The sequence below is a fragment of the Hevea brasiliensis genome, chromosome 13 (genome assembly GCF_030052815.1).
Source record: "Hevea brasiliensis isolate MT/VB/25A 57/8 chromosome 13, ASM3005281v1, whole genome shotgun sequence".
Classification (NCBI taxonomy): domain Eukaryota; kingdom Viridiplantae; phylum Streptophyta; class Magnoliopsida; order Malpighiales; family Euphorbiaceae; genus Hevea; species Hevea brasiliensis.
In genome coordinates, this window is record NC_079505.1 from 83,503,625 (window position 1) to 83,525,082 (window position 21,458).

Sequence of the window (21,458 nt, forward strand, 5' to 3'; positions counted from 1 at the left end):
TCGCATCAAAATCAGGCGACGTTGGGCATTTGAGGTATGCATTTCAAGGAGGTTCGCCCTAACAAGCCAGGACAGCCACTCGCTATCGGAATTAGAAGATAACTGCTGTATTCAAGCTAAGAAATTAAATGCTGGATAAGGAATATAGCATACTAAAATGATCTCTTTGATGAATATAATAAAAAGATGTTCTCTCTATGAGAACCAACAAGAGAGGACACTGGTAATCTCTACGTAACAAACAATATTATACAATTTTTATGTCCATTTCTCTCTCTTTCATCATTATATATCAAAAGAATAAGAAATATTTAAAACAAAAAATAACTTAAAAGCCCAAGCGATATGAGGGAGGAAGGCTACAATTGCTCCACTAGTACGCCCGGCACATTCATGTGGGGGAACCCAAATCCCCACATGAAATTACTTCATAGGTCACTTCTAGGCTCTAGCTTCCAATTACAATATGATTCAACCACAGCAAAGCCATTTCCACTGCACCGAGAATAATTAAAGCTCTAAGAGATCATAGAGGGGCAAGATTTAAAAAAAAAAAAAGTGCATTCATAATTTTAAACAATCATTTTATTTTTACCAAATTTAATGATTTGGCTCCTGGTTGAAAAGCTGGAGAAGGTTAGAAAATAAGAAATATTGTAATAATTTTAGCAAGTAAACTAAAATTGGAGAAAAAAAGGGAGAGAAGTTGTTGTATCAAATAAAAAATAAAAATCAATATTGTCATGTTTTCAAAAACAAAAAGGCTATTGGTAACTATATCTTACTGATTCAATTTATCAATTTCAGTCAACTAGCTAAAATTGTAAAAATTTTCCCAAATCTATCTTTGCTAAAACTGAAAGAATTGGCCAAAATTAATCATGCCCCATAAAGGTTAGGGATTTTTTAATCATTTGACCAAAAAGATGAAAATAAAAGGAATATGATAACAGGAAGATTTCAGGAGTGCTAGTTCAAAACACGTACCTTAGGAGGATTCTGATAAGAATCATTGTTGTTTTGCACAGCATCATTTCTTTTTGGGGACGTGATTTTTGCAGTGGCATTTTTGGTCTTCTTCTCATCTCTTGCCTTGTTAAATATGACAGTAAATCCTTCAGCTGAGGCAGGGTTGTTTACATCCCACTCACCAAACTTGGGCAAGGGCCTGCCTTTATCCTGTCAAAAAGGAAAAAATTGTTAAGAAATCAGTCAATCTCATTATAAAATTGTTAAGAAATCAGTCAATCTCATTATGACATTCCAATGATTGAATAAAAGCCATTCAATTTAATTATGAAGATTGGTACATGATCATACATTTAGGGAAGAAAATTAAATTGCATCAATTCATTTGCTTTTTCATCGTTTTATCCTTCTATATGCTAATTACTAAACGCCATAAAAGGGTAAATTTCATCAAAAGATGATCTGAATCTAAATCCATTACCCATAAAACACACCAAACAATGCCAGCTCCAACTCTCCCACCTGCTTATTTTATCAACGGTGCATTTAATATAAATGCAATCTTATACAAGAATGAGCTTGTACATTAAATCAAATATTTATATTGAAATTTATTCAAAATTAATTAAAATATATATCATAAGTGAACAAATCTGTATGCAGAGATTTAATTTAACAGATGTTAAGCTCATTCTCATTCTCATGTACAAAGTGAGCTTTCGGCTGCATCCATGAACAATACACGAACGCAAAAGCATTAAAATTTCGGTCCTGAAGGCCGAATATTTGACAATAACAAACAAAATTAGCATGCAAGAAATTTCTATCAACTCATATCTGAACCAAAATCAGTAAGAAATGTTAGAATCTCATCACACATATCTCACCATTTATATGATTCAACACAAATCCTATCACCTTTTGAAGGCTAAAGAGAACTTTTATCTAACCTTTTATATCGGTATTAAAAAAAAAAAAAAACACTTGATGCATACATTCCATTAAAAATTAAAAAAGAATTGATACGAAGAAAAGAAAGGGAAGAATCATATACCGACGCCATGAAAGGAAGATTACAGGAGCTTCCACTTCCAAGGATCGGATGTTTGGTGTGTGTGTGAGAGGGAGAATGGGGGAGGCTAGTGGAGATTCAGGAAATTAGAGAGAGAAACTTTTATAGAGAAAGGGAAGAGGAGCTGAGCGGATTTTTAGGCAACGAGAGAGAGGGTTGCTCCGTTTTCCATTTCTGTTTTGTTAGTTATGGTAACGCATTTCAGGATCGCCCGTCATTGACACGCCCCAATCCACTGCCTAGTTTCCTTCCCGATGGATCGCCTCTTTGTCGCCAAAAAAAATTTATTTATACCGTGTTTTTTAACGTTGGCAACATCATCAAATTTCAATTAAAAAAAACAAAAAATCATCAAAATTACTAATTTGATTAGTATTTTGTCACTATTAATTTTAATATACATATATATATAATTTAATTTATTTATTTGAATTTTATTTTTGACTCATTTTATTAAATTTAAAACAATTTTGCCCACCTTTACCACTAATTTTGTAATAATAATTAAAAAAGTGCCGCTACATTATCAATGATTAATGGTTGACGGTATTTGATATTATTATTAAAATTGTTGTTATGAAAATACTTTTAAATATATTTAATAAAGATATTAAAATTAATTTAAAATTAAACATATATTTTTGATTAAAATAATAAAATTTTTAAAATATTTTAAAAAGTATTTTAAATAATAATTTTAGAAAAAAGTTTTTTTGTTTACCATGAAATTAAATGACAAATATGGCTAAAATAATACGTTTAGGAAAGGTTGTGCTGTTGAACGATATATGAAACATTGACACTCCCTATTAGAGGTGGCTAATGGCAAATTCTGGGATTTGTATTGTTTAAAAAAATAAAAAAATATTTTTTATAAAAATATTTTTTATTATTTAATTATAATATTAAATTAATGATATATATTTATTTCATACATATATAACTATGTTCACATTTTAATAAAATTATTAAAATTTAAAAAATAAAAAATGATTTCATCTTTTAAAAAAAAGAAAATCATTTTCTTTGATTTAGTTTTTATGGTTAAGAAAATATTTTTCATTATCCTAAATATAAGAAAATATAAAAAATATTTTTTAAAATAATATTTTATATAAAATAAAAGAAGTCTTAATGGCTAATTTTTTTTAACTAAAGGGTAAAATATCTGATTTAAATTAATTAATTTAACTTTAATTCCATTCAATATTGATTCTGAATAATTTTAAATTAAATTAATTCAATTTTAATTTTAGTTTTAAGCTGATATCTAATCAGATCTATTGAATACTGTGGATGCCCTTCAGCTATGTTGAAAATTTGCAATATTATTTAATATAAGCGGTATATATCTAAACAATGTATTGAAAATATGTTTGAGGTTTCACATATTTAATTTTATTATTGTTTTTTTTTTATAGATATTTAGACTAAATTTTCTTTTTATTATTTTACACGTAATTAAAAGGTTAATAAGTATAGAGACTTCCATTATATATTTAAATTTATTCTAAATTTGATTATTATTATAATAAAAATATATAAATCTAATTAATTTTATATTTTAATTAATAATATAGAAAAGTTTAATTAATAATTTATATTTTTAAAAATTAATAATTATATAAAATATTTAAATATGTAAAATTTATAAATATTATTATAAAAATATATATTTTATATTTAATTATTTTTTATATAAATATGTTTAATATGTATCTGATATGTAAAATTTAAATTTCAATATAAATATTATTTTTTAAATTTATATTCAGTACAAATTTAATTATATATTATTTAAATTTATTATATTAAAATTTTATCAAATTAAATATTTATAAATATCTAATCTATTGATATTTTAATTATGTTATTATTGGGTGGATAATTTATTAATCACTTAATTTATCATTAAAATGTATTTTAATGAAATCACATAATTTCAATTTTATTTTTAATATACTTGATATCAATGTTATCCTTCAAAAAAAGTGTTTTACAACACGGTTAAGCGAAACTCAATACACATGTAAGAATTGGACAACGGCATACTCAGGCAACGCGATCTTGTCCAACCAACCAAGCAGAACTTTGAAAGTTCAAAAACGTTGCCAGTTGCCACTTCATACAAAGAGCCTTTTTCTTACGGTGTAAGTATTAAAAAGACGGCGTCGACTAGTACGAAGAGGCCACCCAGACCGAAAGCTCTTACGCGGCCGGACCTCAGAGTCGTCGATCAACAAATCCAGATTAGAAAACAAGCGATTACATAAAAGCCATCAAATCACCAGGAAGCTCAAATCGGACGGTCATGATCGGAAAATTCTCCTGTATAAAATAATTTATTAAACAATAAATAAAAATATATATTATTTTAATAACATATTAATTCCTAATTAGACAAATATATAAGTAATAATAACTTGTACTAATCACCTTAACATTCACATCCCATACAAAAAGTTACCCCTATTATAAGGGTACAAACGTAATTCAGCTCGTCATCCTCTCTTTTTCCCTTCCCCATGCCCTTTTCCCGCGATCACCGCGTTTCTTATACTCAGTAGTATTTTCTTCGTTAAACCTCATTATGAAAACCTCCGTTTCGTTTTCTCTGTCAACCGAATTACAGATCTAGCTTACTATTACAAAGCCGAAAATATCCAACTCGGGTTGAGTTATAGCCCGCACATTTACTGTTGAATGGTAAATCTAGGGTTTGGATTGCTCTGATTTGTTGTGGGAATAATGGCTAGGGTTTATGATAACTGGGAGAGGTTGGTGCGTGCCACCTTGAACAGGGAGCAACTAAGAACTGCTGGCCAAGGCCATGAGAGAACTCCAAGCGGCATTGCCGGCGCTGTCCCACCTTCTCTCGTCCGTACAACCAACATTGATGCCATCTTACAGGCTGCTGATGAGATTCAGGAGGAGGACGCCATCGTCGCTAGAATACGTGAGTCTTGATTAATGTTTTTTTTGGTGCTTGGATATTTTTTTTGTTGTTTAAATTTTATTTTAAAAATTTGAGTGCTTCATTTTGGCGTCTTGATGATCAATTATGTACGAGTTGGTATTATGGTGTGGTGTTAATTGAAGCTAATTTAGCTCGAATTATTGGAGATAAGAGATTTTTTTTTTTAATTTTTTCCACTCTCCTCGTTAATGTACTGTCAGGTTTTACAAGGGGTATGTGAAAACACTCATAAATTTTTTCACTTACAATTCATTTTATGAACAAAATCACCAAAAGACTGAAGCTACATAGTTACTGCTGGGCTTGTTCCATCTCTTCAGAACCTTTGGCAAAATATCCGTCTATCTGTAAATAGACATTTTTACTTCATTTAAATGTACTGATCTCAGAACATGACCATCTGATATGGAGTTGTTTATATGAATTGAATTTTATCTTTTTGCCTGAGTTTGTCTTTTTAGTTTTGTTTTGGGCGTCTTTATTTAACTTATTACATATGGCATTATAGCATGTTTGCTAACATTCTGTGAAGGTCAATGTGTAGTTGAGGATATGCATTTGTTTTTTTTTTTCTGGAACGTATGGTTTAAAGATTCTAGTACTTCCTTTCTAAATTGAAGTCTGGTGTATTATTTCATAAAATTCTTACTGTTTCCAATTTCAGTGTGTGAGCAGGCATATTCCATGGCACAAAACTTGGACCCAAACAGCGAGGGTCGTGGTGTTCTCCAATTTAAGACTGGTTTGATGTCTGTAATTAAGGTATACCTAAGCTTTGGATCTTTATTAGTGCATATAAATAGGCAGTACTTCATTATTATTGCCAATTTAAATGCAGTAATGTGAGACTTACAATCGGATGGTTCATGCAAATTTTAATTTATTCTTTTTTCATTTTCAATGTCTTGATTGGAGTTTTGTTGACATCATTGTTTCCTACAGCAAAAACTTGCCAAAAGGGATGGTGCCCAAATAGATCGCAGTCATGACATTGAACACTTGTGGGAATTTTACCAACGTTATAAGAGAAGGCATAGAGTGGATGATATCCAAAGAGAGGAGCAAAATTGGCGGGAATCTGGAGCTTTTACCTCTGCTAATCTTGGAGAGTATGGCTAAATTTTCTTTGCTTTGAGTTTCCTTTTCATTTAATTGGTTTATTCATACCAGCCGTGCGCGCGCGCGCGCGCGTGTGTATTCCTGAATATTGTTTCTACCTGTGGCAAACCTATTGCATTTGAAACAAATGATCATAAGTGTTTTGGCTAAGCATGTGTGCCTTATAATGATGTATGTGATGAAAATCGTTTGGTCTCATAGTTTCTATGTGCTAATGACAACAATTGGTGAATTAAGCATTTTTGTACGTGAGACTGTTCATATGTGATGATATGAATATACTACACTAATTTGTTATGCATGGATGATTTGATATAGAACCAATTGCAATATACTTATTGGAGGTTCCATTGGTGCATATACCAGTGGGAATTGAACCTATGAATTTGCCGATTATGAGTGGTTGATTTAACCATTCAGCCATGGATGCTTAGTGGCGATCCTCATCTGAATGCTGCTTCATTAATTAATACGTCTTCTATCTCATACTAAGCCGGAAGTAAAGTAGTTTTATTTAGTTAGTAGTAAATATCAATATATGCATGCATCGCCTTTGTAATATACTTCAACTATTTTTGTTTTAGGTTGGAACAAAGATCTCGGAAGATTAAAAAGGTGTTGGCTACTTTGAGGGCCTTAGTCGAGGTAATGGAGGCACTTAGCACAGATGCAGATCCTGATGGTGTTGGAAGACTTATTATAGAGGAGGTTGTTATCTATACCTGCCTTACATGTGAAATTTTAAATTTTAAAGTAGTTTTCACATCTTTGAACATGTTAGATAGGAGACTAGGATTCTTTCCTTTATATTTGTACATCTATCGCTAGTGATATACACTGGTTGATCCAAAAAAATTTGTCAGTTGGGGCAATGCACGTACATATAAATTTATGTTCTTAAAAAAATTGTAATTATTTGATTTAAATGGAAATATATTTAAAACTTAGTGGGGGCAATACACATATTTATTGATAAACCAAATAATTACTATTATTTAATTTAAAGGGAAATATGCTTAAAATTTAATGGGGCAATTTTATAGAAATAAAAACTATGCATGAAAATTTTATATGGACAGCAGGAGCAATTCCTTAAAATTAAGTAATTTATTATAGTTTTTGTGAAAGAAAAGTGGGGCTGTGGCCAGCGAGGGCGATTGATCCTGCTGTAAGTCCGCAAGTGGTGGTGATATAGGATTTGTGTAACTAGATATTGGTTGGCCACGTTCTTGCTATATGCAAAATGAAATTGTTACCATGTCTTATGATCATATTGTACTTATTTGATATAAGTTCTGAGCTGATCATTTGCAGTGAAAAAATCTTCTCTTTACAGAACTATTTATTTTATCTTTTTATTGATTACATTGCAGTTTTTTCTCCAGCTAAAAACAAAAAAAGCAAACATGAATAAAATGACTGTTGTTGCTGAATAAATTGAAGGTTCTAGTACTGTTTAATAGTTTTAAGGTTTTAGTACTGATTGACATAACTTTTGGTCTGTGATTCTCAGTTGCGAAGAATTAAAAAAGTTGGGGAACTCATACCATATAATATTGTCCCTTTAGAAGGACCATCATTAACCAATGTTATTGGAGTCTTCCCTGAAGTAAGTTGGCCTTTAATATATTGCATTCTTTGTTTCTGATTTCTTTTAGCAGTGATTACATACCTCCTGCTGATATTCACCTCTACTTTATATCATATCTGTCTTCAGATTGACAATCTAAAAATTTTTACTTTTGCATATTTTATAGATGTATCAAGTGCATTCATTGTTATTTTTCTAAGGAAAATCTCATATTTTCTGTATTGGGATTGGGTGGGTTTTCCAGGTTAGAGGTGCCATATCTGCCATTAAGTACACTGAGCATTTCCCCAGACTTCCTGCTGATTTTATGATTTCTGGAGAACGGGATGCAGACATGTTTGATCTTCTGGAATATGTATTTGGCTTTCAGGTTTGTATGGATGCTTTTGTGTTCATCTGCTCTCAGACAAGATATTGATGATGCAGTTTATTGTTGGTGACAATTGTGAATTTTGAATTTTGTTTTGCATCTCAAATGGATTTCTTTTGTATTTTATTTTCTTTTACTTTCTAGTGATTTCTTTCCTTCCTTATTTCACCTCTCTGCACTCTCATAAATTTTCCTGTTCGCTATGAATTCTAAAAAAGGATTTCTGCTTATTAATGATTATTATACAAACATTATTTGTTGTTTGATGTCACAAAATTGAACCTCTATCTGGTGGGATGCCTAAAAAGGGCTTCAAATTTACCTATAAGGAAAAAAAAAAACCAAAAGTTGGACCATCAATCAGAATCAGAAAGACTGAACTAAAAAATTGATTAAATAAACCAATTGGTTTAGTATACAGCTTTCATTTAACAGAATTGATGGTTAATGAACTGATGTGTGTGTGTGTGTGTGTGTAATTTATAAGATAAAATATTCTAAATAAATAAATATTTTCCCAACATTTTTCAATTTTCAACCAGAATTCCTCATAAATTTGTAGTTCTTTCATTACGCTTTACAATTAATTTAGAAAATTGCAATATAATAACAACGAAAATATATGTGTTTATTTTTATGAAAGTAATAATAGTTATATGTGCATTTGCTTGTGTGCATGTGGATTTGTTTCTGATGGAAGGTATCAGAAAATAAAACTGCAGTTATTTTTCTAAATCAGCTTCACTACATGGTGTCTGGAAATATGAAAGGTATATTAGGAGCAATATATTTAATTTTGTTGTGAGCAATATATTTAATTTTCTTATGAAGTTTGAGACTTTGAGTGCACTTAATGAATGTAATAACCTAACCTTTTGGTTGCAATTAAATGGATAGTTGACTATTACTTGTTCTGTGAACAAATCTTGATATGGTACTTGAATTTAATTTCTTTTTTTGGATGGGTAGTGTTCTGATAAGTGGCCTTCCCCCCCTTTTTTTCCTCTTGCAGAAAGACAACATAAGGAATCAGCGTGAAAATGTTATTCTTACCATAGCAAATGCACAGTCTCGACTTGGCATACCTGTTCAAGCTGATCCAGTGAGTGCTTGAATGATCAAACTCATTTGTTTAAATCTTGTTCGGTTTAAGTTAGTGTGCTCGTAACTAACATATTTTAGAAGGATGTACTTTGATTGTTTTGCCTTCTCAGCTTGATTTATCATTTTAAATAGGTGCTGTTATCCCCGGATGTTAAATTCAACTATACTTTCCTCAACTAAAACTTAGTCCCAAACTAGTTGGGAATGCCTATTTAGCTTTATTTATGACTGGGCCTTCTATAAGCTGTCATGGTATTAAATAATTTTTTTTTGGCCCTTTTCGTCCATGTTATATATGCTGGGCCTGTCCTTTTCTTCCATCTTTCTCTCTGAATCCACTTAGTTTTCTGCTTCAATATCTCCGTTGATTCACATTAGACAAAGCTAGATCATCTTAGCTAACTTTTGATGTAGGAAAGCTATGTGCCTGTCACATGGTGTTTAAGGCTAGTATATAGGGTTATCCAAATGCCATAAAGGACAGGAACTTGTATCGTCAACAAAAGACATGTTTTGGGTGGTTTTGTGGTGTGTGTATTGGCACTGTTAATTGTTGATGAACACTAAATTTGTGTATTTCATTTTTTTTTAACTATGATTAGTGGGATATGAAATAGAGTTTTGGTGGAAAATTTTGAAGGTTAGTAGGAAGGTTGAATTTGCAATTTTAGTAAATCATTTGCAAACCATGCCCTCCTTGCAGAAAAAAAAAAGTTACATAGTTTGCATGATGCTTAAATTTTACATTGTGATTGGCAGGTTAATGGTTTTGGAAATAATTTTGTCCTCCAACAAAATTCTACGTATTTGTCTATGGTTCTTTTGGTTTAGTGTGTTACAAGGTTCCTTTTTCCAGGAAGCTACAATTGAGCCACTTAACAACAAGAAGTATGAACTAATTGATTGTGATGGACTTGTGATGTCGTTGTCACTTTTGATTCTTTTTTCTTTGTGGCTATTACTTATTTTGGATGTCATAAGTTGCATTATGTGGTCCATTTGTTGTTGGAGGTTTATTATTCTTGTAGTTAGCAAGATTTTTTGAGTTAGCCAATGAACTCTTTATTTTTCCCTTTTTTCCATATACAGAAAATTGATGAGAAAGCAATCAATGAAGTTTTTTTCAAGGTGCTGGATAACTACACCAAATGGTGCAGATATTTGCGTATACGACTTGCATGGAATAGGTCACTTCTGCAACCTTCTGTTGTCTTGAAACTCACTTATGTTTTGCTTGTTACCCCTTCTTCTATTTTCCTTTTACCTTCTTGGCACTTACTTGAAGTTTGAAATCTTTTCAGTATTGAAGCAATTAATAGGGAGAGGAAACTTTTTCTGGTTTCACTATACTTTCTCATATGGGGTGAAGCTGCTAATGTCCGTTTTCTCCCTGAATGCATTTGCTATATATTTCACCGTGTAAGCCTGCTACTTCTTTAATAGGTCTCATTAACTATTTGTTCTGCTAACTTTGTACTGTTAACCTTTAAAGGAGCATCCCCTACCCTGCTTGCTGTTATTTTTCCTTTCGTGCTTGATTGTTAATTGTGTTCTGCCCATTGGCGAGAGGTTACTTAGTTGCTGGTTACTGTACTGAATCATTGGTTGACATATTTGGTGTAGATTATACCTGATGACTATTCAACTTCTTGTGCATCTAACACTCTGGGTGATCACTGTAATGGCTGAACCTTCAACTTTGTTTGGTAAAACTGAAAGTTTAGTGATTGATTTAGTAGAGCTAGATAATTGCAGTTCTAAATATTAAAGAGCTAAAATGTTATAATTATCAGTTCTTAGCAAGGATTTAAATTTTAGAATTGTGAAACAAGTCTTGAATTTAATATATTGTTTGATAAGAACCGAACATTGAATTGTTTGGAATGTTCAAGATAATACACCAGTGCTGTTGTTCATGGCAACCGATGGTAGTGGTGATGGCAAATGAGGTGATGTTAGTAGCAGAATCCTGATGACAGTTCTCTAGTTGTATTGCAATGAAGAAAGGGGGTTTTCAATTGATTTTGATGAGAATGAATTGCTTTCCTCAGATTTTTTTTTTGCTTTGTTCTTCTTTAGTTAATTTGAGACATTATTTTTTAAATGTATTTAGTTGAGTTTTTTGATATTGTGTTGAATAAGTTAAAATTTACAAATACGCTTGAACTAGTTGGTAGCAGCAACATTACTATCAAACACACATGAAAATTAATTGTTGAAATATGTGTTATTATATGAATTTACAAAAATTGTGTTAGTAATTTTATTCAGCACTCAAGCAGGTAATCATAATAACATTTATAAGAAGCTAGTCTTTTACACATGTTGCAATTGACAGTGTATTTAACATGTGGATATTTATGTCAAAGTAATCTCTGCTTATTCAATCTTGTTAATAGTTTGTTCCTTTCTATGCTAAATTATGACTTTATATTTACAATCTTAAAAAAAGGGTGATCCAGTGCCTGAAGCATTCACACTTGTGGGTTTGGGGAGGGTTGATGTGTGCAGCCTTAAACCTGCTTTGTAAAGATGCTTTTTCTGTGGCTTGAACCTGTGGCCTCCATATTAGAAGTGGAATAACTTTACCGTTCATGTACTAGAAAAAAATAATACTGACATTTGAGTCATCTATTGCAAATTACATTATAATATATAATTTTAAATGTCTGAATATGTAATGTCTTTTCTTTGTTAATATTCTACTGCTGCAGTTAAATAACATATGTTTGGTCTTCACCACTAGAAATATTAAACAACTTGAAATGATAGTTTCATATTTTATTTTAAAAATCAATAAATTTAATACTCAACTTTAGAGTCTACATGTTATTTTTTGGTCAGTTAAAGAAGTCACTCTATTGCATATTTCATGTATGCTGTTTGCACAAGTAAAATAAGAAAAGCTTTAAAACTCATAAGAAAGAGGTTGTGTATTTCATTGTTTTAAGTCGTATCATTATTGAAGTTATGAGTTTAATAATTAAATGATTGAAAAATATGGGTGCATATTTGTAAAATTACAAATGTTAATAGGATAGGACCTATTTTCCACATAATAATTAACAAAATAGATTCAGGGAATTTTTATGTCCTATCAAAGTTCAAGTACGAGGATGCTTTTTTAATGCAGTACAGTTTGATGTCGTTTTCACCCTAGCAATATTTTATTGACATACATATTAACTATTTATAGTCATTAATGCTAACATTTTTCATCGTGACTTTCAGATGGCAAAGGAGTTGGATGCAATACTGGATCATGGAGAAGCTTATCATGCTGCAAGTTGCAAAATTGATAATGGTCCCGTCTCCTTCCTTGTGAAAATTATTTCTCCCATATATGATGCGATGGCAGCGGTCAGTGGAACCTTATTTTGATCTCCTGTTTGTGGATTTCATTGCACCTCATATTTTAGCATACATGAGCATGAGATGTTTTTGGTGTTTTCAGATGTTTTGCTAAACAGATCTATGAAGTGTGCCCATAAAAGCTGGGATATGGTTGCCCTTCAAATTGATTTTGATTTTGGCATTGGGCTCTTAGTTGTGTTTCTAGAAATGTAAAATTCTAGCAGAGAGGAATATGAGTAGCAGCAACAGCCTTTTGGGTTGTGCATGACATTTGACAGAACTAAACTTTCCACATAATCAAAATAAATCAACATTGAATGGAAAAAGTTCATCATAATACATACGTGAGGGAGACCCCTTTGTTTGAACTTCATATGGTGGATTTAGATTAGCAATTTAGCATATGCTTATATCATCTCAAGGAATGGTTTTCACAAACTAAGAGGTGCTGGCTGCTCATGCTTCAGAAATGAGCAATAAAAGTTTTGGACTGTCATTTTTTATAACTTCATACAATACATTGAGGTTGGCATATTCTTATATCATCTTCAGGAATCGCTTTCACTGAGCAGTGCTGGTCACTTATTCTCAAGAAAGGAACAATATAAGTTTTAGAATAACAGATTTGGTGAGGCATTCAATGAAAATTTCATATTTATGAAAATTATAGTGGTTATGTTGATAAGAATTTGAATAGTTTTTTTTCCTTGTTTTCTTTAAGTTACGTGATTGATTTTGTGGGTACTTAGAAGTTCTCAAGGTGAGAACGGGTAGGATTTGTTGCAGTGTCTTTGTTTCTATGTGCTCTGGGAATTGAAGAAGTAAGATAGTTTCGATTGGCATAGTTGAGTAGTACATGAACTTGGAGCATCTATGGGTTGTAGCATGGGTTGCTTCTAGGTGATTGTTGAGGCTGGAGCAGATTAAGTTATGGCACACCTAAAATTGATTTAAATGATGGGCAAGGTAGTTGAAAGCTTAAAGCACACTCAAAACGATGTATCATCCCATCACTTAAAGTGCAAAGTGCAAAAAAAGTGCTTGATTTGTTGAAGGAAGCACAAAATTATTAAAAAATTAACTAATAATATAATATGCGAAGAAAATAAATCCTCCGTATGAAATTTAAACCCTTAAGAAATCATCAAAAATCCAAAAGTTTTTAGCATTCAAATTCATAGTCATAGCCTAGAGATTTTCACTAGATTTCCCATCAAAGTTCTCAACACTTTCATTCCCATCACCAAAATAAGATCTATTTGCATCAAAATTTTCATCTAAATCAATCTAACATATTCCAATGTTGGCCTTGATGTCGAGGCTCTTTGTGCTTTAAGCGCAAAAAGCCCTTGCTTCACTAAATGCGCTTCGCTTAGCATATGTAAAAGCACTTTCACATTTGTCGCTGCGCTTATGCGCATTAGCAATTGCTTTTTGCCCTTTTGACTACACTGAGGATGGGAGAATCATATTTGTTGAATGGGTCAAACTTTCTCTGCTCTAATGTAAACTTTCTAATCTCTCTACTTAAACTTTGTACTTTTCTATAATAAAGTTTGGCGAACAAATTGAATTGCCACTGGGTTGATTGGGTTGCCTGGATTAGAAAGTTCGATGCTTATAAGAGTGCTTGAAGTGCTGGTGTTTTTAGCTTAAAATAATGGCTTCTGGAATTGGATGTGAGGTGAAATATTGCACAGGATGGGGCTATTGCTATTTATGGTAGAAGGTGCATGGTGTTGCACTGTGGTGTGGAAGGGTAGTAGTATGGGTTGTGACGAGTATTTCTTTGTGATGTGATGAAATTTGTTGCTTCTTGCTAATTGTGGGGAGGTGAAAACTTTTTCTCATATGCTTTTTTTAAATGGACTATTGAGCTAGCTTCTTATGCTGGTCCAGTTTGCTATCTCCAGTCCATACAATATCTAGGTGTGATATACAGGATTTGATGTTTCTAGGGTTACATTCTTGATCTTCTTTGGTGATTGAATGTGCTTAGATTTGTGAAAAGTCAATGAATTGTTGGTGTTATAATAATAACTCTAATACTGTAAGGTACTTAAAGATTTGAAGGTAGCATTCTTTACTTGGACGGTGTTATTTTGGGTAGTAATCATAAATTGATTAGGAGCTATCAGGTTGTTATTGATGTTATGAATTAGTTTGATTTTTGCAGAAGAAAATGGTGAATTAAATGCTGTTGTTCATTTTGCAGTCCTGTCACAATAGAGCTTTGATCTTTATATTAAGTTGATTAAGTGTGTTTTGAATGTTTCCCAAACTGGGTTTTAGGGATTCAGACAGTTGACTAGATGGCTAAAAAAATTGAGTGATATGGATGGAAAGAAGTTTTAGCCAGTTGAGTGGCCTTTGGATGATATGGAGTTTACTTTCCGTTTTAATGATTTGGTCCCTCTCCCTATTAGGACTTCTTGAATTGTGACTTCTGTTTTTTGGCTTTTTCACTGTGAAAATCTTTCTAACTTCAATATATTCTATCTACAAGTGCTTTATCCATAAGGCTGCATTTCAATGTGCTTGATTCTTGAAATGCTATCCATGTGAATTTGTTGAGTGAACTTTTATTGTTGCTATAGTGGTTCTGCATCTTCAGCACTGATAGGTTAATCAATCTAGTGTTGTTGATAAGCATGCAGGAAGCGGCAAGGAACAATAATGGAAAAGCTGCACATTCATCATGGAGGAATTATGACGACTTCAATGAATACTTTTGGTTTGTTTTTTATAGGGTTTCATTTCTGTTCAGATTCATCAGACATTGGATTGTCATTTATTTTTCTTTGCAATATGTTATGTAGGTCACCTGCTTGCTTTGATTTGAACTGGCCTATGAGTACAGAGTCATCGTTTTTTCATAAAAAGAAAAGGGTGGGATATTGTAATTTTTTTGTTTCTATAATTTGATGAATTTTGATCTCTTTGTTATATTTTATTTCTGAAACTAGAGTTTGAGAGATGCGGCAATACTTGGATTTTGTTCTTGAAATATTAAATGTGGGTATTAATATGAAAGTTTGTACTTTGAGCGGCCATGTATTGACTGATGTGCCCTTGGTAACCACAATTCAAATTAACTGCATATATATTTCAATGAATCATCAGAAGATAGCATTACTGCAAATCATCATTATCATCATCATCATATCATTGTCATTATCATTTATGCTTTATTGTGTTTTTATTTATTTATTTTGTCTTTTTTTCTTCTGAACTTAGTATTCCTCCCTTTACTTTTAATGGTTCTGATGTTAACTCTTGTATTTACAATTGATGACTTACTTGCATCTTTTCCTGATATCGGAGTCTATGGCTTGGTCTGGTTCTGTAATTACATTTTATACCTTCATAGTGGCAGGAGAAGTTGAAGCATTTCCTTTGAACATGGGTGGCTGAATGGTTTTGATGCTTGTATACTAAGGGGATTGCTTTTAACCAAACCTTGAGTTTAAGCTATGCATAATGGTTTATTTTTTTTACTGTAATATCAGGGGCATGCAACAATAATAAAGTTTTTGAATCATCTTTAGTTGCAGCTGTCATGACATTTCTAATAAATAAACCGGACGTAATGCTGCATTTCTTTTTATTTTTACACGAAGTGATTTTGTTTAAGCTATTTAAATGTGATAAATTTCAACTTCTGTTATTATTGTATTGTTGATGTGATCATAGCAATTGGTGACTCCGCATGAAAGGAGGTGTTGGTGTGCCTGCTATCCTATTTGTTTTGTTCTGTGACAAATGATTGTATCTTATGGACTTTCTGCTGCTTTAGCTAACCGTTTGTATCTTTTATTTTTATTTCGTAAATTGACAGGCCGGTAAAAGCACTTTTGTTGAGCATCGTACATTTTTCCACTTATATCGAAGTTTCCACCGACTCTGGATCTTTTTGGCTTTGATGTTCCAGGTCAAAATTTTGCTTTTAAATTGAATTTTTTTGTTTTTGTTTGCGGGAACGTAAGCTCGTCATTTCTAAAGTTAATTTTTTTGTTCATTTTTTGTTGCAGGCTTTGACTATCATAGCCTTCCACCATGGGAATATCAATTTGGATACCTTTAAAGTTGTACTTAGCACTGGGCCTTCATTTGCTATCATGAACTTCATAGAGAGTACTTTTTTCTCCACACTGTTTTGGAATTTGTACTTTGGATGAAGTATCTAATGTCACATAGAACTTGTTGCCTTCTTTTGTTCATTTTGTCAATTGTTGGTTACCCAGGCAGTTTAGACGTCCTGCTTATGTTTGGGGCTTACACTACAGCAAGAGGCATGGCTATGTCAAGGCTTGTTATTAGGTTTTTCTGGTGGGGCTTGAGCTCAGTGTTTGTAACATATGTCTACATGTATGTATTGGCATCACATTTGTCAGTATGCTGACTTTATCCTTTTTCTTTTTAATTGATGTGTGTGTTTTTTAACTGTATTAAACTATTCCAGTAAGGTTCTGGAGGAGAGACATCAACAAGGCTCAAATTCGTCCTATTTTCGGATATATATACTTGTGTTGGGTGTTTATGCAGCTCTACGCCTATTTCTTGCACTGTTACTTAAATTTCCAGCCTGCCATACGTTGTCAGATATTTCTGACCAATCTTTCTTTCAATTTTTCAAATGGATTTATCAGGTAAGTTGTGTTCAGTCTGCTTTGCCAATAATAATTACCTAATATTTTTGTAAATGGGGATTGCAGATATTATATATTGGGATGACAAATTTTTTTACTTTGAAATAAATTGTTTATTTCAGGAACGATATTTTGTTGGCCGTGGTCTCTTTGAAAAAATAAGTGATTATTGCAGGTTTGTCTTAATAATATGCTGTATTTTTTTTGATAATGAGATATTTTCACGGTCCTCCTTGTTTTTGCCATAAACATGAAGAGTTTCATGTTTTGTTTTCTCTACTGTTTCATTAGCCATTCTGTGTTTACCTTCTGAAGCACCTAATTCGTGATGTTGTTTTCTGAGCATACAGTAAATGCAATTATTCTTTATGCCTTAGTCAATTGCTTTGACTATCTTTTTATTTTTATTTTTTATTGGAGCTGTTTTGTCCAATTGGTCAATATTTGTGAATGTTTAGTGGGAGATGCTAGTTAGATTGTGTATTAATGTTTTTCTGAGCTCTGAAAGATAAGGGTTGATAGCGTTTGTAGTTTGTACACTGCTGAGACTTCTAAATTGGTGTCTCTAAGTGATAATGCATGTCATTGGAGAGTGCTTCTTCATTACTTTGATATTTTTCTTGTTTCTTCTTTGTAAATGATCAGATGGATCTTTACGCTGTATTTTCCTTATTGTTCTCCATACTTATCTGGCTTCTGTAAAGAAAAGGTTGTTATATGCTTCTAATTTTTTTTGCTTTGACTGAGAGTTCAGGAAAGTTCATTCCATGCATTTTATTCAGAATGACGATAGTCATATAAAATATAATCTGTACAGATTGGTGTTAAGCATGTGTTGTAACTACCTTTGTTAACTCATGAGTGACTTCAAAAAGATTTATGTTCCTCTGTAGATAGCAAATTCATTAGAATTTTTTGATGTGGTATACTTCATATTATTATGACCTTGTGGTAATATTATCCAAAATCTATTCTTAACCACTGCAGGTATGTCCTCTTTTGGTTGGTGATTCTTGCCTGCAAATTCACATTTGCTTACTTTCTCCAGGCAAGATTTTTTGGATATTAGTTTTTCAATTTAATTGCTTAAGTGTGAGATTAGCGTGTTCTTTGTCTTGGCACGAGACAAAGTCAACATACCACAAATATTGTTTAACATATAATCCTTACTCTGTGCAGATTAGACCACTTGTTCAACCCACTCAAACCATCGTAAAGCTTCGAACTGTGGACTACTCATGGCATGATTTGATTTCAAAGAGTGAGTTATTTGTCATCTTTACATCTTTACATAGGCCTTCTGTGAGGAATGCTCACGATTGGGAAGTGGAGACCTTAGCAAACTTGTTTGTACAAAATGGTTTATGAATATGAATAGTGAAGATGAAATTAGATGGAGGGGATCCAAGTAAAGGCTAAATTGAGTTGAAATCCTACTTAGAGTCTTGTGTATAAGGAAGACATCAAAATTCTCCTTGTGATGAAATTTGGTAGAGATTTGCATCTTCAAGGGTGCATTCTTTGATTGGGATCTTAAAAGGACTGGAATTATTTTTTCCCTTACTGTTTTATTATAGTGAAGCTGCTTTGTATCTTTGAAGTTGTTAGAAAACACTCAATTTGAAAGCATAAGCTTGTAAGTGATGGCGACAAGAATAGTTTTATACCTCTCGTACACCTTCATGCATATGTCCATGGGGCTTCAAGTGTAAACAAGTGTAGGCTCATTTTATCTTGTGCTAAAATATTTAATTAATAAATGGGGGCTGCTAGCATTCAAACTATGGACCTTTTGCTTTGAGAGAGACTCTAACACCATGTTAAGAAACCACTTAACCTAATGGCTCAAGCTTGTAGGTGAGGGTCACAATAATAGTTTTATATCTCTAATAGAAGTGTTATAGCTTACTTTGATTAGAACTCGGGTAACTGACAGTATTTGATTAGCTTGTCAAAGTTCTGCTGTTCTAGGATAATTTCGTAGTGGTGACATTTTAGTGAATGGTAAATATTAATGATGTCTGAAATTGTTATTGTAATATGACTTCTGTAGCAATTTCTGCCCTTGCGTTGTAGGGACTTACTTTCCTGATAAAATTTTTTCTTTATTCGGTTGTGATTTACTTAAATACTTGCTATTAGTTACTTATTCTGCTTATCAATTTTGCAGATAATAATCATGCCTTAACTGTTGCTAGCTTATGGGCTCCTGTTGTTGCTGTGAGTTCTTATTTTCTTCTTTAGTTCATGCACTTTGAGAGGAACTTGGCACTAGGTTTCTTAATGCAAATGATGCAAGCCATGCATTAGAATTTGGAATCTGGTTCCAGAAAATTACTGTAAATAAAGCATGTTGGTTTGAATCTCTTCTTGGTGCAAGGCACTGTAACCTTGTGCCAGCATGATGAATACTGATTTTTAAGCATACTGACTTGGTAATTTCACCGTTTTCTGCTGGCTATTTACTTTCTTCCAGATTTATCTCATGGACATTCATATATGGTACACTGTCTTATCAGCAATTGTGGGTGGCATAATGGGTGCACGAGCTCGTTTAGGCGAGGTATCAAATGTTTCTGTAATTTTGATAGCTATCTTTCTAACTGATAGATATTCTGTTTTGCCTTTTCTCATGCATGCTGAATGCTTCTATTGATGTGTGGCTTCACATTCACATTCCTTTTTCATCTTGATTGCTGATTGTGGCAATTGCTCAATGCTCATGCAGATACGCTCACTTGAAATGGTTCATAAACGTTTTGAGAGCTTCCCAGAGGCATTTGTCAAGAATCTTGTCTCTCCTCAAGCAAAAAGGTGCTTGTTTATTTTCCTGTTTACTAGTGGGCAATATGTAGCATTGAGTTTTACAGGCTTAGTTATTAAAGGCGCGCCTTAGGTACGCCTCAGGCTCGAGGCTCACCAGGCTCGAACCCTAGCACCTTATGCGGCTAGGTGTGTGCTTTTGTTCTAGGAGCACGATTCTGGAAAGGCATGCCTTCTTTATTTTCATATTTAGTGAGCATTTTCATTGGCAAAAAGGACTATCACTTAAACTTGATATTTGTCGATCTATAAGAATCCTATAATGACATACTAGGAAGTTTTTGGAATTAGTATCGCTGGTGATAACTAGTCATCAAAATCTCATCAAATCAGCAAACCCAAAATCGCAAACCTCCCATATTTCCATTTTCAACACTAGCACTCTATTATTATTATTTTTTTAAAAATGTTACATTAACACCTATTTTAAGATATATGCTAAAAGAAAAGAAAAAGCATCACATTTATTTGACTTTTATGGATTTTAATTTTTTTTTTTTACTTTTGTGCCTTACCTCACTTAGGCCTGCGCCTGTGCTTTGCGCCTTGCGCCTAGACTCCAGGACCCCTTAGCTCCTTAGTGCGCCTTGAGCGTTTAATAACTATGGGCTTAGATCTTTGTCAATTTTATTGCCTTCCAAATTCAAGGGCTGGTAGTACTCAGGGAAATGTTGATCCTTAGGGAAATTTTGCGCTAGAATGTATTGATTAGAATATCAATCCAACTTTATTATGTATATTCAACATCTCATTTGATCACTTAGCAACTAAATTGAATTAGCTTTGCTGGCTTTCAGTAATTTCAGCATGGATTTGTTAGTTTTCTGCTGGTCTAGCATCAATGACAGTCAGTTTTGGAAGGTCTGCATAAGTTTTTAACCATTAGTTTAGCAACCACGTGGATGACATGCTCTGCAGGGATGTTCTGCTATCATAAAAACATTCTATGGGTTATGCGGTCTATTGCTCAATGGTCTTTTTTTTTTTTTGGGATGTTTTCTTTATCTTTTGTATTAGCTCCCATTCTAAATATTTTGGTACCTTTAATGCTTGACAGTTCACTTCGCAAATTGTTATCTTCTAGGATGTTCTATGGATCAATGTGTATGATATCAGATGGCTATGAATTGAATTTGTACCATTTTTTTTGTTATCTCTCTTTGGTAACTTCTAAGTTGATGTACTTTTACAGGATGCCATTCAACAGACAAGCATCTCAGGTGAGTAATTTATTTCATTTTTTCTCCTTCTGATCAGTTTATTGTTTTGTGAAATTCTCTCATATAATGAGTTCTAGGTCTTTCAATTTTGCAACTATTTGTACCTTGGAAGCTCTTGGTCCTTTGGAAAGATACACTCTTTTACATGTGATGGCAGAGAGATTATTGTTACAACGTGATAAATATTCTGTGAAATGATTATGACTTAGA

The 21,458-nt window shown here is 32.6% G+C and overlaps 2 protein-coding genes across 3 annotated transcripts in view; one reads left to right on the forward strand and one right to left on the reverse strand.

Moving 5' to 3' along the window:
* Positions 1-150: 150 nt before the first annotated feature.
* LOC110634039 (protein NOI4) lies at positions 151-2,326 on the reverse strand. Its single transcript, XM_021782921.2, has 3 exons — positions 2,024-2,326; positions 988-1,179; positions 151-495 (listed from the first exon to the last, which is right to left on the reverse strand). Exons 1-3 carry the CDS (start codon positions 2,030-2,032, stop codon positions 472-474), a joined length of 225 nt encoding a protein of 74 aa, XP_021638613.1. The 5' UTR covers positions 2,033-2,326; the 3' UTR covers positions 151-471.
* A 2,201-nt stretch (positions 2,327-4,527) lies between these two features.
* The window catches only part of LOC110634026 (callose synthase 10), a 33,934-nt gene continuing 17,003 nt past the window's right edge, over positions 4,528-21,458 (forward strand). For both annotated transcript variants that reach the window (XM_021782904.2, XM_021782906.2), the window contains exons 1-23: positions 4,528-4,997; positions 5,683-5,780; positions 5,961-6,127; positions 6,722-6,845; positions 7,651-7,746; positions 7,973-8,098; positions 9,111-9,200; positions 10,292-10,389; positions 10,504-10,621; positions 12,434-12,562; positions 15,214-15,290; positions 15,376-15,445; positions 16,395-16,487; positions 16,588-16,690; positions 16,801-16,924; positions 17,019-17,205; positions 17,328-17,380; positions 18,193-18,253; positions 18,385-18,466; positions 19,376-19,425; positions 19,682-19,768; positions 19,934-20,019; positions 21,221-21,248. In XM_021782904.2, the coding sequence (XP_021638596.2) occupies positions 4,790-4,997; positions 5,683-5,780; positions 5,961-6,127; positions 6,722-6,845; positions 7,651-7,746; positions 7,973-8,098; positions 9,111-9,200; positions 10,292-10,389; positions 10,504-10,621; positions 12,434-12,562; positions 15,214-15,290; positions 15,376-15,445; positions 16,395-16,487; positions 16,588-16,690; positions 16,801-16,924; positions 17,019-17,205; positions 17,328-17,380; positions 18,193-18,253; positions 18,385-18,466; positions 19,376-19,425; positions 19,682-19,768; positions 19,934-20,019; positions 21,221-21,248 (2,355 nt within the window). In that variant the 5' untranslated portion in view covers positions 4,528-4,789. The remainder of the gene's footprint in view (positions 4,998-5,682; positions 5,781-5,960; positions 6,128-6,721; positions 6,846-7,650; positions 7,747-7,972; positions 8,099-9,110; positions 9,201-10,291; positions 10,390-10,503; positions 10,622-12,433; positions 12,563-15,213; positions 15,291-15,375; positions 15,446-16,394; positions 16,488-16,587; positions 16,691-16,800; positions 16,925-17,018; positions 17,206-17,327; positions 17,381-18,192; positions 18,254-18,384; positions 18,467-19,375; positions 19,426-19,681; positions 19,769-19,933; positions 20,020-21,220; positions 21,249-21,458) is intronic.